The following is a 19742-nucleotide window of genomic DNA, read 5'->3' on the forward strand; positions in this document are numbered from 1 at the left end:
CCTTTCCTAGCCTATACTCTGTGTGTCTGGTCATGTTCTTTTATCAGAATGTTTATGTTACAAATGTTTATCTCTGGTCTAATTACAGAACCCAGGGTCATGCCTTAATCCCCTGATGCTGAACCCATGAGTAGATCACTCTGTTTTACAATATGGTGTCAGGAGGCATAGATTGGAATGTGTCCCTAGATGATAAGGGGGTCTATTCTTCAGGACTAGTTTTGTTATCCTTAGGTCAGTAATATAACCCCCAAAACTTTAGTTTGGGGATATTACCCAGAGTGGAATTTGGAAAAGATCTCTCTTGCATTTTCCTCACTCCTGCCTGCATCTTCAATCTCCAGATAACTTTTATCTTGGATTCTTCTACTGTAATTGTAATATACTCTTTATATATTGAATTCATTTGTTACATTAGTTCATTGATTATTTGGAATTAATCTAAAACGGGTCAAAATTCAGTTCCACCACCTATTACACATACACGTAATAGTTTATTATTCATACTTAACATCCTGGAGGAGCAAACTCATAAAACACACCCCTCCCTGAAAGACACCTGTGACCTAATATTAATCCCCATAACCCCTTTAACCACAGTCACACAACTCAAAGTTCAAAGCAATAAATCACAATGTTTACATAAATGTGAAACAAATAATGTACTACATTCTTCTTTAAGGTCCCCTCTACATTGATTGAATACATTTTAACAAATGTACCAGATACCAAATTGTGTTTCCACAAGATAGTAGCGACCACTGTCCTACAGCTTGTATCAGAAATTATATAATCCAAAGGACCTCACATGGATCATAATTAAGAGAAACTAGAGACATTTTAATGAATAAGCTTCTGTAAAAAATCTTAACCCGAATAACCTTGATTGCATTTGTGTTTTACCTGAGATGGAGCTGGCTCTAGAGTATTATACTAGTATTTTTTATTCCATTGTTGATAAGCATGCTCCACTCAGAATCGATAAAATCCCTGGTTGAGATTAGATTTTAGATTACATTGAACAAGTACAGTACAACAAAATGCAGATAGCATCTAACCAGAAGTGCAAATAGAAGAGGGCAGAAATGTACCAGTTTTAAGTATAACGTATGTAAGGCAAATGCAGTCCATACAGTTCAGCTGTCTCTGATATTTTTTATAGTGGTGTTATGGCATTGGCAAGCCCAGAAAATCTATGTCAAGTTCTGACTGACTAGCTTTTAGGCAACGGAGAGGCTTGTAGTGGAGTGTATCAGAAGAGCAAAATCTAAACACTCTGTATCTACTTTAGTAGATCTGGTCAACACCAGTGCACTATATAGGGAATAGGGTGTCATTTTGGATGCATGCAGACAGGGAAGAAAATGCTACCTGCTCCCAGGCGAATATGTGTTGGTTGAAGTAGAACTGGATCTGTTCATTGGCTATGTTGATGCAAAGCTGCTCAAATGAGTTCCTCTTAAAGTTCTCAAAGCCAAAGATGTCCAGGATGCCAATGTTCAGACCATTGTCATCCTCTCTGTCAGGGGAGATTTAAATAATTCAATATTATAGAAAACAGATAGGCAATGAGTAAAAATTATCAGGAGGGTTTATAATCAATTGTTAGGGTAATCATGTGCAGTGCAGGTGAGGATTTTATACATTTCCTGGGCCTCTACAAAGACACACACACTTCCTCCATCCTACCACACTCTCACCCTAAGTGCATTTCGGGCCGAAGCAAGGTGTTGATGCGGTTGACGATCCAGCTGAAGAGTCTGCCATAGAGGGCCTTGCCCATGGCGTCCCTCACCTCCATTGCCTTCTCCACTGTGTTGGGCCTGACAATGGTTTCGCCGCGTGCCACTACACAGTGGGACGTCAGGGCTTCTTGGAGCTCATCTGGCCGGATACACAGCAGAGAAGCCGCTGTGGAAAAACACACTGTAATTGAGACTGCTTATGATCTAAAAAATGCAATCCAGCAGTACTGAGATTTAAATGTACATTTGTAGCAATAAAACATGTGCATATACACACCAAGACATATGCGCAGAAAAGCATCAGGAAGGACATTGTGGGGAAATATACTACATATAAAGACAAAAATGATTCAAATGTACACACAAACCTACCGTTCAAAAGTTTGAGGTCACTTAGAAATGTCCTTGTTTTTGAAAGGAAAATAAATGTTTGCCAATTGAAATAACATCAAATTTGATCTGAAATACAGTGTAGATATTGTTAATGTTTTAAATTACTTTTGTAGCTGGAAATAACTTTTTATGAAATAGACATACAGAGGCCAATTATTAGCAGCCATCACTCCTGTGTTCCAACAGCACGCTGTGTTCGCTAAACCAAGTATGTCAAGGCTAATTGATCATTAGAAAACCATTTTGCAATTATGTTATTACAGCTGAAAACTGTTTGCTAATTAAATAAACAATAAAGCTGGCCTTCTTTAGACTAGTTGTGTATCTGGAGCATCAGCAATTCTGGGTTTGATTATAGGCTCAAAATGGACAAAAACAAAGAACTTTCTTCTGAAACTCATAACTTTGTTCTTGTTCTGTCAAATGAACACTATTCCATGTGAGAAATTGCCAAGAAACGCTGTGTACTACACCCACAGAACTGTGCAAACTGGCTTCCACCGGGATAGAAAAGAGTGGTGGGTGGACAACTGAGCAAGAGGACTATTTCATCAGTGTCTAGTTGTGAAACACTATTCTTTAAATAGTGACTGCAAAAACACCAGACTCAATGTCAACAGTGAAGAGGTGACTCTGTGATGCTGGCTTTCTAGGCTGAGTTGCAAAGAAAAAGACATATCTCAAACTGGCCAATAAAAAGGAAAAGATTAAGAAGGGCGAAAGAACACAGTCACTGCAAGCAAGCAAATATAAAGGTTTTTCATAAGAATGTTTCTGAACTCTCACTCTCCATGAATGTATTTGTATGTTATTCACACATGTAATTCATCAATACGATGAACAGTATAATCATTATCAAATTAGGTATGAGTCTTGTATTGGGATAATCAAGTGGTAATTAATGTATAAGCCAGGTACAATCAAATGCATTAAATCAGGGCCCCAATGGCTATTTAACCCTCTATGGTCCGAGTGATTTCGGCCGGATTTCAATATTTGGACATTTTGGGCTCTACACTCATTTCTGTAACATATTTCATGGACTATTATATACCCTGGTAATCACAACCCCCTCAGCTATAATAAAAACACAAAGACAGACTTCTGGGACACTGTTTAGAAAATTAATGTGTAGTAAAACATTTCTGCGATACAGTATAATAGATAAAGTTTGAAACCATTTCTTTCTATGTTATTTTTTGATATTTCCATGCCTTTATTGTCATATTACATTGTTTTAGGCTGAAACTAATGAATAAAATGAATTATACTATGTAAAAAAATATAGGTTCCCCAAAATTATATTGGTTCTTAGGAATTTTGGATAAATCTGATGTAATGACACCAAATGGCCATGTAGATGGCAGCAGAGGATCAGTAGCGCAGTTGGTATTTTCTTGTCCCCCCCCAAAAAAAGTATTAAACCCAATTTCTTCCAAAAACAAAAGGACATCTCCATAGTATGTTGACAGAAGAAAATTTGTATATCATTTTTATAATACAAACAACATAATATGGTGTTATAGATCATAAATTATGATGTACTTCTAATTTGGATAGGTCACCTGTAAGAGCTGGATTATTGGTAAAACGTATCCTTGATAGAATAACCTTTGTCAGCCTCTTGATTACGTTAAAATGTAGGATCTCTGTTATTGCAAACAAAGGTTTCTGTACCAAATATTGAGTTCTGCTTTTCAAATTAATTGCTTAAAAATCATACAATGTGATTTTCTGGATTTTTGTTTTAGATTCCATCACTCACAGTTGAAGAGTACCTATGATAAAAATTACAGACTTCTACATGCTTTGTAAGTGGGAAAACCTGCAAAATCGGCAGTGTATCAAATACTTGTTCTCCCCACTGTACATACCAGTTGAATTTGGTTCACATCACAATATGAAGTTTTTGTTTATCACTTAATGTGTTTGCATTTGTTCAACACATTTGTTTTATCTGCTAGGGCTGTCATCACTGCAAAAGGTTCAGAATATTTTTTTTTCTACTACAAAGAACATGGTACAGTTCACTACAGTTTAAGCATGAAAAAGCATGTGCAAAATGTTAATTCCAAGCTAATTACTATTTTCCCATTGTAGTAATTTAGCATGTTATTATTCTTATAACGTTTATATATTTTTTCAATCAAAAAAGTTTTTTGTACTTTTTAAATGCATTGTGATTTTTTGGAGTCTATTAGCATGGCACATCTTGATGTGTTATTTTTTGCCCACTCTTCTTTACAAAAGCGCTCCAAATCTGTCAGATTGCGAGGACATTTTCTCCCTGACCAGTTTTCTTTTCGTCTTTTCATACATTTTGGAGGGACATCCAGTTCTTGGTAATGTCTCCACTGTGCCATATTTTCTCTAATTCAAGAATTCAATAGGAATGACTCCAGAATTTGTTTCAGAATTAACCTAAACCCTGATTCTACTGTATCTTAAGCTTGTTGACATGCTTTAATTTGACAAGGATGTATAAAGGTACTGCAGCACAGCAAGATCCACCTCTTACACTCACAAAAAATGTGAAGTCCTCGGTGATTGGGTAGTACATTATGAAACAAGTAATGTCCTAGCTTGCACATATATGCGATGGCAATGCTTACTGTCCAATTTATACTTCTCTGTAGGTGCACGTAAACGTCTCTGCTAAACGACACAGAGAAAGGGCTTTTGTGTAACTGTAGCTCACAGAGGCCCGCAGAGGAGTTTCGCGCACAACCAGTTCTTAAGAATGCGTTGTGTGTATTCTGTGATGATGTGAGTCAAACAAAAGCTTATTGGACAAGTTGTTTGGTTTCTTCCCAGTGCTTACAAGCTTTTTGTGGAAAATGTTCCTCTCTTCCTGCCAATAAGATGCAATAACACAGGAGTTTGTGGATTCAGATGAGACTTTAATGAAGATCATAAAAGCTGAGTTGATCTGCAGAAATAACTGTCTTGTCAACCTCTGACACATTTATACAGTGATATCTTGCATAACATCACCTGGCTGTCCCTTAATGCTAATCCCTGGGTGGATCTCAAAACCTTCTTTACACTGGAGCACAATCTTTCTCAGCACGTAAAGGACAGTCCCCCTTTGGTACAATACACAATCAAATGGTTCTGGGTAATGATAATGTAATTCCGCGAATACCTGTCCGTTGATCTTCTTGTGATACCCTTTTGCAATATCGACATCTGTACTTTCTGTAAGGGCAGGGATAGTGCTCAAGGCCTAGTCAGGCTTGAAGTTCCTCATAGCCCTGATTGATCACACTACTGTCCATCATGGGGTCACCATTAATTTCACCGTTTATCACTGGAGCTACCATAGCAATGTTGTTCATCGCAAGGGAATTCCATTGACAGTAATCCTTGCACACTCATTCAGCTCCTGGTATGAGTTACTAGTGACACTCCGGGTTTCCATATGGGCAATTCAGAGGCCCTCTTTTCACATTAGAGTGACGTAGTATATTGTTTATTGCACTTTTGTGTTAACATTGTCTGGTTTATGGCTTTAAGGATGAACCTTTGACATTTGAGTGGTGTGACCGGAGATCAAAGGGATTACGGGATTAATATTTTATCGATCATGTCAAAGGTTAAAAGGTTAATTTCCGGACTTCACACGTGTCTTTTAGGGAGGGGTTTTTATGAGGTTGACCCCAGGATGTTTGATTAATAAAAGTGTTTTATGTATATGTTTTAATAGGTATCTGATTTTTTTAAATGTTTTTCTCACGGGAGGGAGAAGGGTCTGGATCTCTTGGGGAAAGGTAGGGGCTGGTCAAGTTGGGCTTCTCATGGGAGAGGGAAGGGTCTGGTTTTGGGGCTTTCAGGGTAGGGAGAGGGGGGTTGGTCAGGGGGTTTGGTTTATTGGATCTCATGGATATTTGTTTCAAGTGACTTCCTAAGAACAATGTAAAAGGAGTCTGGTTTTGGGAGCTCTTGGGGAAGGGAGTGTGTGTGTGTCATAAATAAGAGGTAGGTTTCCTCTTGCCCAAAGCTGAACTTTTTAATTGATATTTGAATTTTTAAAGGCTAATTTTTTTTTTAATGGCTTTATTTTTAATGGCTTTAGTACAAAGCAATACACCAGTGGTAGCCCTGACTTATGAAATAGATTGTAGGATGGAAGATAGAAAAGGTGAAGACTATCTTCCAGAAATATTTGATGCAGCAAAGAAGTGCTTCCTCAATCTGTATAGAACTCAAGTGCCACCCTTTAAGCTGTTGGCGGATCAACACAACTTGCCTGATGGGAATATGCTTGGGTTTATGTTTGATTACACAGCCTCTAAAGTGAAGCTGTACAGTTTATCCACGGAAACTGAATATACAGACACAACATTAGGCGTGGAGTACCGTATCAATGACAAGGAAGTATTACATCATGTAGTATGTATGAGAGGCTACACTTGCTACATTGCTACACAAATATGGAGATCAAATGAGATAATACATCACAGCATAGATATGCAGAGAAAAAATTGACTTCCAACAGGTTTTGTTGACATTCCTTCCTACACTGAGAAAATAAGCGTAGAAAGTTTAGAAAGTGTGAAGATATCAGTTAATGTGTGGTGTGATCTGTAAAACAATATTTTTCTGAGAATTGATGAGCTATTCATGCAAAGTCAACAATGGCGGAGCATTGTTAAACTAATGAGATTTATTATAGTAGATGAGGAGCATAAAGAACTTCCGGCTAAAAAGATATATGACGAAGTAGGAATGACAAATTACTCTTGTTAAAGTTGAATTCAAAAGCCACACCCCTCTGTCAAAGGAATGATGCAGCAATAAAAGGACAGGCCAAAACTAGGTTGAGCACCATTCAAAGTACCATGGCTGCTATGGTATCGGAGGACTCTGACAGGGCGCATATCCCCGTCATCATATCGAAATCTCGGAAAAGACCTTTCACTTATTTTCCTATTACAGACAGTTCTAAGTCATTATGCCTTAGTAAGGATGAAGATGATCGGGACAGGGATTGGGATGTAAAGTCCCTCATCCCCAGTCTGCCGACCTACTCCGCCACCTGACCCGTCAACCTATAATCCGAGTTTGGATATTTTCGATGGAAATGCTATATAGGCCTCCATTGTAACACTTTTAGGGATTGTGATAAAGGAGCACAAAAAAGAAAACTGCAACAGATGTTTTACATGACTTGGAAGCCAGCGACAGCATCAGTGCCTTTATCATGGTCCTAAATATTATTACAATGCCAATTTTGAAGCCCTGATCACGCAACCTTGGTCTGATCGGTTCATACCTGCGCTGGCCAGAGCTCTGAAATTCTTGGGGGTTCAAGTTGAACTACCTTGGGTTCGTGGAATTTCAGAGGTTTTTCTAAATTAGTTGAAAGAATCCAACTCCTTCATGAAGACCCTGAACAACATCTCTGACTCGCTTCTGGGCGAGAACAAAGGCCGACAAGGCCTGGTAAACAAAATTGTGACTTTCTGGAGGAACAGACCCAAACATAAAGAAAATCTTTCTGCGAGTCAGGAATACAATGCCTAAAAATATTTCTCCGGAAACACTTAAGGCTTAATTGATATAACCATTGTATTGTTTTACTGATATAACCATTGTAGTGTGTAACTGATATACAGTAATGGGTAACTGTTTATGTTATTTGAGAGAGTAAACATATAATCTCTTTTAAGAAATGTAACAGAACTTATGGTGAAGATTATTGAAAGGAAAGTGAATGACACGTCCAAAACTTTTGTTTATGCTAAACGTTTGAAAAGAATGAGAGAAATAATATGTTGAACTGTTTCTTCTGGGGATTTTTGACCAATTGTATTAAATTGCGACATTATAACCAAGTTATGTCTTGATGGTTGTAGGTACGGTACAGTGTCATTGTTAGACTGTGTAGTTCTGTAGTTCAATAATTTCACTAAAGAAACATGCAAATTCATTACATTTCACAGTGGACATGAGTTCTGATGATATCTTTAGGGGGTTTGTAAGCTTGTCGACCATGGCAAATAGAGTCTGGGTATTGTTGATATTCTTGTTAATCATTCCCGATAAATGTTGCTGTCTAGCCCTGCGTAACTCATAGTTGAAGCTACATTTATAGATGTCATAGTGGATTTGAAGTTTATTTTTCCTTCACTTACGTTCCACTTTCCTACATTTTCTTTTCAGGGCGTTTACCATCATAGTGGTTCTCCATGGTGTTTTCTGGTTGCCCATAGTTTTCTTTAACTTTACTTGTGCAACACGGTCCACAACATTCAATATTTGGGCATTAAAATGATCCAGGAGTACATCAACTGACTCAGCACTTATTGTTGAAGAGATAGCTATGGCTTCCATAAACTGAGCATTGGTACTCTCATTAATGTACCCTTTCTTAACAGAAACAGAGTTTACTTGAACATTCGGGGTAATCAGTAATCCAAAAAGACATAGAAATTATCAGACAGGGCCAAGTCTTTAACCATGACAGAGGAAATATCGAGATCTTTAGAGATCTAGGATGTGGCCTTGAGTGTGTGTGTACGTTCTTTCACATGTTGAGTGAGATCAAAAGTGTCAAGTAGTGCAAAAAGTTCTGTGGCATTATTGTCCGTATTATTATCTATGTGGATGTTAAAATCCCCTTTAATAATAAACAAGTTATAATCAACTGATATAACAGAGTTCTGCAAAATCATCGATACAATTTGCGGAATATTGTCGAAGTCTGTAAATGTTTAAAAACAAAATATTGGGGGCAACATTCAATGGAAAACAGAGGTATTCAAAAGAAATAACATTACCAAGTGTATTTTCTTTGCACTAGAATGAATCTTTGAATAGGGCAGCCACTCCTTTCCTGCCATTTCGACACATATTCATATAACCAAGTGCAACTGTTCTCATTAAGTACAGTAGCAGTACAATCTTCTGTTAACCACGTTTCAGTGAGAAACAAAATCTAGGTGTATGATATTATAATGTAATTTACCAAGAATGATTTGTTGGCGAGAGATCTTATATTAACATGAAATAGGAATGGCTTTGTACAATCTGGTGTCCTCAAAGCAGATGCGGACTGCATATCCTGTTTTATTCTCTCAAAAGCTGCCAAAGCAGTGTTGTTCCAATTCAACTTGGTGCTTAACTGCTGTTGTCCGGCATTTTTCATTAGGTCTCGCAGAGGTGCTACCTTAAATGCAGTCTGAACTGAATCCTGTCATCCCCAGAAAGGTCATCATCTGCCTGGGGTAACAGAGCCTTACTCATTCCCTCCAACTGTGCTGGTGCTATGGCTTTTAACTTGTGGGCTATGGTCCTACCCAGATATTCAACCTCCATTTGGCAGTACTGCAACCTTTTCTGGGACACCTTGTGTCCTCCAGCCAACTTCTGTAAAACCTTTATGGAATTTGCATGGCATTGTTCCAACATGGGAGCAAATATCAGCAGATCATCAACGTACTGGATCGGTGTTCCTTCTAAGACAAGCTCCTCCAGCCTTGAGCACCTGATTGAAAATGTGTGGGGAGTGTTTGAAGCCCTGAGGCAACCATGTATATCTACAGCTCTGGAAAAAACTAAGAGACTACTGCATGTTTTCCTTTCCAAAAAACTTGAAAAGGAAGGTTTTGAGTGAGGTCTATTAATTGTTTCAGGAGCTGTATATTGCTTTCTCCCATAAGTGAAAGCAAACAATTGTCTGCACACCTCTGCTAAAGGAACACATAAGAAGGCACCACATAAATCAATCACTGTAAGATACTTGGCCTCCGGTGGAATGGTTGTCAGCAATGTGCATGGGTTTGGACCTCTGCCTGACAGTCTTGTACAATCTCATTTATTGGCCATAAATCGTGGACCTGTCTCCACTTTTGCTTATCAGCTTACAGGACTGGGAACAGTGATGTATTACAGTAACTGACTGTTTCTTCTAACATCTTCTTCTGCCAAGCCTCCAATTGTGGGCTTAATACCTGCCACTGCCTCTGGCTTCATGTAATAATTCCACACAGGCTTCGTTCCTGGCTTCACCCTGATGTACACTGGATTCACTGACTTGACCAGTCCTACATCTGTGTCATGTTGCAACCATACCTGCTCTGGAACCACCTGTTCCATCTCTTTCCTGAACATTTAATATTTATCAATAGTTTCCGTCTGCACCTGCTGTCCTGTAGTGATTTCCACTTCCTGCGGTTCTCCAATCTTTCTTGCAAAACAGAGAACTTTGATTAAATCTTTTGCTTTGCTTTTTTCAGCATTGGACCCAAATCTTTAGCTTTGACTCCTTTATTTACCAGCAGGGTGATGTGTGGGACTGACCCAAGCACATCAAAACCCAAGTGCATCACTTACTTCCATTGCTGCCCCTTGCATCCTGGTTTCCCATTTACATCCATCAACCATAACTGTTCCAAAATTCTGTCTTGATATGGGTACAATTTACAGAGTAAACCATTGAGAGCCTTCTGGCCTATGCCATTTGTGCCTCGATGTACTTTCCCCATTTGCAAGTGACTTTTCTAACCCCTTCCTCTATGTCTCCTATCCATTTGCCAAAGATGCCTGCTGCATCATCATCTGTCTTTTAACTCCTGTCTCCTCTATTATTATTCCCTCATGGGAGCAATGAATCTGTAATCCTAATTGACACAACGCACCTCTTCCCAATACATTTATTGGAATTTGTTCTGAAACTAATATAGGAATTTTAGCAGAGCGTCTGCTCATAGCTAGACTCACTGGAGCAATCATGGGTATTAGCTGTGTTTGTCCCTATTGTCTTAGCATATTTTCCTGACATGAGGAGATGTGAGGCATAATTTTGATTTACAAAAGTGTAAGTAGCGCTTGTGACTACCATCATTGGTCTATCTCTATTGTTGACCTGAACCTGCAACATCGATTCCTTATCAATTTGCACAGTTATTGCTGTAAACTGACCCTTCCCAATAGGATTCTGTGGGCACCCTCAATATCCCTGGTTTAGTCCAGCCCATGGGTTCACAGGACCCTGAGGGGGTTGAGAATGTGGCTGCTGCCCTGCTTTATGCCAATTATTTGGGCCTTGCTTCTGCCCAGTTCGGGCCATGGGTTTGTGGGGCAGTTGCCTTTATTATGCCCTGTCTGTTAACATCCCTAATACACCTGTTGGGCTCCTTGGTCCGCTAAACTGCGTGCACAATTATTAGGCAAATCGTATTTCTCAAGATTTATTTTTTTGTTGAACAAACACAATACTCTAAATCAATCCAAAATATAATTGAACCTGAAACCTGAATGTTTAACAAAGGAAAAATGTGTTTTGATCTTTCTCACATAAGTGTGCAAAATTATTATGCAACAATTAATGTGCAGAATTATTAGGCAACTAAATTACCAAAATAATTTCTCCAACTCACTTGTTTATTCTACATTTTTAGAATAAGTGCAACAATTAAGTAACACAAAATGAAAATTAAATAATTTTTTTTGCCTTTCAAAAATATTCAGTGACCGATATAGCCACCCTTCTTTTCAATAACTGCCATGAGCCTTCCATCCATACAGTCTGTCAGTTTCTTGATCTGTTCACGATCAACTTTCGCTGAAGCAGCAACCACAGCCTCTCAAATGCTGTTTAAAAAGGTGTATTGTCTTCCCTGACTGTAAATCTCATGCTTGAGAAGGGTCCACAAGTTCTCAATAGGACTTAAGTCAGGTAAGGAAGGGGGCCAGGTCATTATTCAGGCACCTTTCAGGCCCTTGCTTGCTAGCCAAACAGTGGAATACTTGGATGGATGTGTGGATGTGTTTAGCTATTTCAAGAGTGTTACATCCGTACAATTTATGACTTTTCAGTGTCAGTTAAATACATTTTTTGGCCCATTTTACCTGAGGTCATGAAGCTGCCTAATAATTATGCACAACTTGATATAAGGTGTTATTCACTGTTGCCACACCCTCCCTCATTACACAAATACACTAAACAAAATAAAAAACGCAAGACTTTTGTTTTTCCCCATTTATCATGAGCTGAACTCAAAGATCTAAAACTTTCTCTGTACACAAAAGGCCTATTTCAAATAATGTTCACAAATCTGTTTAAATATGTGTTAGTGAGCACTTCTCCTTTGCCAAGATAATCCATCCACCTCACAGGTGTAGCATATCAAGATGCTGATTAGACAGCATGATATTTGCACAGGTGTGCCTTAGGCTGGCCACAATAAAATGACACTCTAAAATGTGCAGTTTCACTGTTTTGGGGGGGTCTGAAAACCAGTCAGTATCTGGTGTGACCACCATTTGCCTCACGAAGTTCAACACATCTACTTCGCATAGAGTTGATCAGGTTGTTTATTGTGGCCTGTGGAATGCTGGTCCACTCCTCTTCAATGGCTGTGCGAAGTTGCTGGATATTGGCAGGACCTGGAACACGCTGTCGTAAGCCGATCCAGAGCATCCCAAACATGCTCAATGGGTGACATGTCGGGTGAGTATGCTGACCATGCAAGAACTGGGATGTTTTCAGCTTCCAGGAATTGTGTACAGATCCTTGCAACATGGAGCCGTGCATTATCATGCACGGCTGGGAAGATGTTCCGGTCCCGTCCCACCGGGAGGAGACCCCGGGGAAGACCTAGGACACGCTGGAGAGACTATGTCTCCCGCCTGGCCTGGGAACGCCTCGGTGTCCCCCCGGAAGAGCTGGAGGAAGTGTCTGGGGAGAGGGAGGTCTGGGCATCCCTGCTTAGACTGCTGCCCCCGCGACCCGGCCCCGGATAAGCGGAAGATGATGGATGGATGGATGGAAGTGTACACTTGCACAAAGATTACTGTAGATGACTAGCTAATAGCTATACAGTACCATAAAAAAGGACTCCAATCACTCCATGGCTGGTTAATTTGTTTAGAAACAATAAAAATGGTAAGGTAATAAACATTTTCTTTTTAATATATAAGATTCATGGTATTACAGAGTGGATATACAGCTTTGGAAAAAAAACACTCCTAATTTTAAAAGTATAAAAACCACTGGTGTGGTCATCACTATCCACTTGCAATAGGACCAGCTGGATGGCAAAAACAGTGCCAGGAGTACCTAAAAGGTAATTTTAAGAAATAAAATAACTATTCAGCATGACAAAATAGTTGAAAAGAAACGCTTTGCGTGACGAAAAGAAGGGTTCAATTCTGGCTTTACACGGGGATACAGTTGCTTCCATTCTAAAAAATGTTAAGATGGTGGTTCATAAGAACAAGTTAAAGAAACAGACATTGAGGACAACAAAGCTACAGACTGGCATTGGGGCGAAAACGTCTGTCCACTGAACATGATGACCGTCAACTCATGCGAATGTCACTCAACAACTGCAGGATGACATCAAGTGACCTACAAAAACAATGGCAAACAGCAGCTTGGGTGAAGTGCATGGCAAGGACAGTTCAAACCAGGCTCCTAGGGGCATGGCTGAAGTCATGCAAAGCTAGAAAAAAGCCCTTAATCAATGAGAAGAAAAGAAGAGCCAGACTTAAGTTTGCAAAAGACCATGAGGATTGGACCGTAGAGGAATGGAGTAAGGTCATCTTCTCTGACGAGTCACATTTTTAGCTTTAACCAACACCTTGTCATCAAATGGTTAGATGGAGACCTTTAAAGGCTTACAAGCCACAATGTCTGACACCCACTGTGAAATTTGGTGGAGGATTGGTGATGATCTGGGGATGCTTCAGCAAGGCTGGAATCGGGCAGATTTTTTTTTGTGAAGGAGGCATGAATCAAGTCAAGTACAAGATTCCTGGAAGAAAATCTGATTCCTTCTGCTCTGACAATGTTCCCCAACTCTGAGAATTGTTTTTTCCAGCAGGACAATGCTCCATATCACACAGCCAGGTCAATCAAGGTGTGGATGGAGGACCACCAGATCAAGACCCTGTCATGGCCAGCACAATATCCAGACCAGAACTCCATTGAAAACCTCTGGAATTTGATCAAGAGGAAAAGGGATGGTCACAAGCCATCAAACAAAGCCGAACTACTTGAATTTTTGTGCCAGGAGTGGCATAAAGTCACCCAACAGCAATGTGACAAACTGGTGGACAGCATGCCAAGACGCATGTGATTCAAAATCAGGGTTATTCCACCAAATATTGATATCTGAACTCTTCCTAAGTTAAAACATTAGTATTTTATTGTTGAAAAATGTATAAGAATTTGGTTTCTTTGCATTATTTGAGGTCTGAAAACAATACATATTTTTTTGTTTTTTTTGACTAGTTATTATTTTCTACAAACAAATACTCTAAATGACAATATTTATTTTGTAATTTGGGATTAGTGTTGTCAATAGTTTATAGAGTAAAACAAAACTGTTCATTTTACTTCAACACATACCGGTACTTCACCATCATCGTTAGAACATTTTGTCACACATTAACATCATGCTAAGTTTAAATATTTATGTAGACACCATTAATCAGTGTTAAACTGGTTAATGTTTTCTTAGAAATTTTTATTCCACAACAAATTGCATCAATGAACTGTATGGGTTTTATTAGCCAGTAATAGGCCTACTAGTATCTACTTACTACTTGGAATAGTCATAAGAATTGAGCAATTGCTAGCGAGGCAGAAGATGAGTGTGATGGCAATTCCATCGATCAGAACTCTTTAATGAGGAAGTACAAAGACAAAATTCTCTTGGCACAATTTAACAGTTAATTAATTATTTGCAAATAAGAGAGACGCGTCAAACGCTTACAAACATAATCGTCCGAGGAGTCTCTGACTTAACACATGAACAGTTCATATTTATTACAGCTAAAAGGGGTGTGGTAAGTTGTTGCCCATCTGTCTTGTGTCACATAGGCTTTCACCCAAAGGGCGGGCTGTCCCCCCACCTTATCCTTCTCAACTCCTGAGGAGTCACAATGTCTGGACAATCCACAGATAGACACTAAAGGTATACAGATTTACGAGTAACTCTCTAATCCACTGGTGCTGGTCAAGGATGTCTCCTAGTCAAACACCAGATCCCTCCCGGCATCTTTAACTAGTAACCCATTTATACATGTATAGGACGACCAAGTATACATCAGTGCAAGAATTTCCACAACATGACCTTTACACTGCCAAAGATATTTCACTTCATAGCACAAAAACGTTAGTTTTTCTTTCATTCAGGAATGACATTGATACAATAACAATCAATATAGGTGAAGATAACTATTTTGTCAAGTGAAATCGTGGATCCCCTCCTCTTTTACTGCACAAGGGGTTGTGGTCTATATTACCCCAAAAAGCATACACGGATGCAACATCGAAAATCCACTAGGAATAGTCGCAATATAACCATAAACACTTATTTTAGGCTTACTATAACATAGCTACTAAAGGTTGTAGCCAGCAAAGTTTTTGTCTAGTCTGAACAAATCCTAATAATTTATTTTGTTTGTGGCGAGACTCGAAAACCGGTCAGCTGCATGGTAGTCAACATCTCTAGCCTCTACACTATTTAATGAGGGTTATTCAGTCAGTAAGTCAGTAAGAAACATTCGCTCTTCTTGGCTGGCTCCGCTTACGTGGTCCAGCAAAAACAATATGTGTATAGAGTGGAGAATTTGTGTGGGTTATGTGTAGAGATATGGGACATAGGGCCAGTTTCGCAGACACGGATTATGCCTAGTCTAGGACAAAGAAATCAAGTTCAATAGAAAACTCCAATGAGCTTGTTATTTTTGTCCTAGACTAGGCATAATCTGTGTCTGTGAAACCGGCCCATAGTGTTTGTGGGGAAGGAGTGTGGTTTCTTGGATTAAAACAGGAATGTCTGCATGCTGAATGACAGGAGAATGTGTGTGTGATTTTATGTGATGTAAGAGAGTGTGTAAAGAGTGACGAGAGAAAGTGTTTTTGGAGGGAGTAGAGGGTAGGGTAGGAATATGTGTGTGGAGCAGAGAGTGTGTCTTGGTGAGAAGTGGGGGGAGGAGAGTGTGGATTGTGTGTGAAGACAGACTATAATGTGTGTGTGATAGTGTGGAGGAAGGAGAGCATATGGGCATAAAGGAGAATGTGTTTGGGAGGTTGTGGTGACAGAGGAGATGATGGAAATCACCATGATGTGTTTTTGTGTTTTAAGAGAAAATAGTGTGTTGGTGGTGTACGAGTAGGGGGTCGAGAAAGTGTAGATGGTTTACATTAAGTATCAAACATTCATCATGTACTGATTAACTTCAACAGCAACAGTGTTTCAAAATTGCATGTCAGAAATTTTGTGAAAATCTTAACATCTGTGACATTTACAACTGCTATAAAGTCATTACATTATGTGTAGGTGTGAAGTGTCAAAGATGTTAGCCACCTAGCATTAGCGACATTGCATTAGCTACATTGGGTTAGCCACATAGTGTAAGCCACCCTGCATTAGCAACCTTGTGTTAGCCACCTAGCGTTAGCAACATTGATTTAGCCACCTAGCGTTAACCACATAGTGTAAGCCAACTTGCATTAGACATGTTGCATTAGCCACCTAGCCTTTAGCATGCTAGCCACCTGAGTGATAGCTAAAATCATCTTTCTCTAGCGTCACACGCAGTGGCCAAAATAATATGACACCTGGGTTGAATTCCTAATAACACTGACTGAATGGGAAAGGGTTTAGCTTGTTAAGCTAAAGAATACTTGGCTCCATCAATTAAAACAATTGCAAACAATGAGTGTCTCAGTTACCTCATTTAGTGATTAGTTTGTACCTTTCAGGGTTAATTCCTGGCCTTGGGGTTTATCTGTAAAGCAAGTATCAATCAATCAATCAATAACATTTATTTGTAAAAAGGGCTTTTACAGAGACACCCGGCCTTAAACCCCAAGGAGCAAACAACAGTAGTGTTGAATTTCAGTGGCTAGGAAAAACTCCCTAAGGCAGAATTTTAGGAAGAAACCTGGAGAGGACACAGGCTCAGATGGGTGACCAGTCCTCTTCTGGATGTGCAGGGTGAGATATTAAGAGTCCAATTGGAATAATTAATAAATTCATCTGGGCTAAATCCAGAGTCTATTTAAATTTAGGTCAGAAGTATGACCAGATGGACAAGGACAGGGACAGCAACGGGCCCCCCAAACCAGGTACTCTGTAGGTACTCCTAAAGCTGAAAACGGGAGGAGACTGGGAAAATTCAGAAAATGCATTCCTCAAATCAACAACGATTTATAGTGGAGAAGGAGAACTTAGTGGGGAAGGAGAACTGACCCAATCCCCCAGCACAATAGTATAGCAGCGTAAGACCTTGGAACTGAGACCTGGGTGTCCGGCGACACTGTGGCCCTACCCGGGGGAGGCCCCGGAATGGGCGCAACAGGCAGGATAATCAATCCACCCACATTGCCAGGCATCAACCAAAGGGACACCCACCAACCGCAACAGAGAGACAACAACAAGCCAGTGACTCTTCCCCCGAAAGGCATTGGAGGGAGGGCATCCCAGTGGCGACGAGAGCCCACCTGGCGAGACCGCAAGGGTGGACAGTATCAAGCCTACTGGTCACCTTCACGCCCCTGGGCCAGGCTACACCTAATTATAAACCGTGCTGTAGAGATTCGTTTTTAGTAGACACTTGAAAGTTTGCACTGAGTTTGCATTTCTAACCTTAATTGGCAGATCATTCCACAGTAATGGAGCTCTATGAGAAAAGGCCCTGCCTCTGGCTGTTCGTTTAGAAATTCTAGGTACAATTAAAAGGCCTGCATCTTGCGATCATAGGTTACGTGTAGGTATGTATGGCTGGATCATTTCAGCAAGGTAAGTAGGAGCAAGTCCATGTATCGAATTATAGGTTAACAGTTAAACCTTAAAATCAGCCCTAACCCTAACAGGCAGCCAGTGTAAGGAAGCTTGTACAGGAGTAATGTGTTCAAATCTTTTTTATTCTAGCAGCCGTGTGCAGCACTAATTGAAGTTTATTTATTGATTTGTCAGTGTAACCGGAAAGAAGAGCATTGCAGTAATCTAGTCTAGAAGTTACGAAAGCATGGAGGTTTTCTGCATCAGTTTTTGATAGAAAGTTTCTGATTTTTGCAATGTTTCGAAGATGAAAATAAGCAACTCTTGAGACATATTTTATATGTTCTTCAAAGGAGAGGTCAGGGTCAAGGGTAACGCCAAGGTTTTTACATTTTTTTGGGATATGACCATGCAGCCGTTGAGGTTCACAGTGGGATCTGCTAACAACGCTCTTTGTTTCTTGGGTCCTAAAATGAGCATTTCTGTGTTTAAGAGCAAGAAGTTCTCTGTCATCCACTTCCTAATATCTGAAATGCATGCTTCCAAAGTAGCTAATTTTGGGGCTTCTCTATGCTTATATAACTGTGGGTCATCAGCATAACAGTGAAAATTTACATTGTGATTTCGGATTACATCACCCAGAGGGAGCATATATAGTGAGAACAATAATGGGCCCAGAACTGAGCCTTGAGGAACACCAAAGCATACCTTTGACTTGTCTGAGGATATGCCATCCACACTAACAAACTGATATATTTCAGATAAATCAAATTTAAACCAGGCTAGAACATGTCTACGTAGCCCAATATGGGTTTCCAGTCTCTCTAAGAGAAGGGAGTGATCAATAGTGTCAAAAGCAGCACTAAGATCAAGAAGCAACAGGACGGATGCAGAACCTTTGTCTGAGGCCATTAGAAGGTCATTTGTTATCTTCCCAAATGCAGTCTCAGTACTATGATGGGATCTGAAACCGGACTGGAGGATTTCATAAATGTTATTTGTCTTTAGGAAGGCATTCAGTTGTTGGGAAACACATTTTTCTAAGATTTTTGAGAGGAACGGGAGGTTCGATATTGGCCTATAATTGTTTAATATGTCGGAATCCAGATTAGATTTATTTAGAAGTGGCTTAATTTCCGCTATTTTTAGTGAGTTTGGTACACATCCGGAGGAAAGGGCGCAATATATTATGTTCAACATTGGCTGACCTAGCACAGGAAATTGCATAGGAATTGGGTCTACTGGGTTTAGAACTCATTACAAATATAGTGAATGTGTCGAGCGATACGGTTCTCCATTGACACCTCCTCAGGGAGGTTCAGGACATTTTTAGGACAACTGAGATTTTGAGGACCATAACTATTTAAGGAGGAGTCAGTTATTTGTTTTCTAATGGTGATGATCTTTTCATCAAAGTAGTTAATGTATTCATTACAACTAAAGTGAAGACCCACTTCACTTGCTGAGCTTTGCTTTTTTGTTAACTTTGCAACTGTATGAAAGAGACATTTTTGATTGTTTTTATTCACCTCAATCAGGTTGGAGAAATAAGCTGATCGAGCAGACGTGAGTGATTTTCGGTATTGTAGTGTACTATCTATCCAGGCTAGTCTGAATACTTCCAACTTGGTGGAGCGGCACTTTCATTCCAATTTTCTGGAGGCTTGCTTAAGTGCTGTAGTATTGTCTGTGTACCAGGGAGTATGTTTCTTGTTGCGTATTTTAGTTTTTAGTGGTGCAGTGATCCGATAATCCAGGATTTGGGGGGTGTAGATGTATTGATTGTATAAGTTAGTGAACTGTTGTAAGCTGTTGTAACCAATGTAGATGTATTGATTGTATAAGTTAGTGAACTGTTGTA

General features: G+C 39.6%; 1 protein-coding gene across 4 annotated transcripts in view; it reads right to left on the reverse strand.

Annotated features, from left to right (window-relative positions):
- The window catches only part of myo3a (myosin IIIA), a 279588-nt gene that overhangs the window by 86399 nt on the left and 173447 nt on the right, over positions 1-19742 (reverse strand). For all 4 annotated transcript variants that reach the window (XM_029116287.2, XM_029116285.2, XM_029116286.2 and 1 more), the window contains 2 exons: positions 1701-1911; positions 1372-1519 (listed from right to left, as the gene is read on the reverse strand). In XM_029116287.2, coding sequence (XP_028972120.2) covers positions 1372-1519; positions 1701-1911 — 359 coding nt within the window. The remainder of the gene's footprint in view (positions 1-1371; positions 1520-1700; positions 1912-19742) is intronic.

Source organism: Esox lucius, chromosome 21 (assembly GCF_011004845.1).
Source record: "Esox lucius isolate fEsoLuc1 chromosome 21, fEsoLuc1.pri, whole genome shotgun sequence".
NCBI lineage: Eukaryota > Metazoa > Chordata > Actinopteri > Esociformes > Esocidae > Esox > Esox lucius.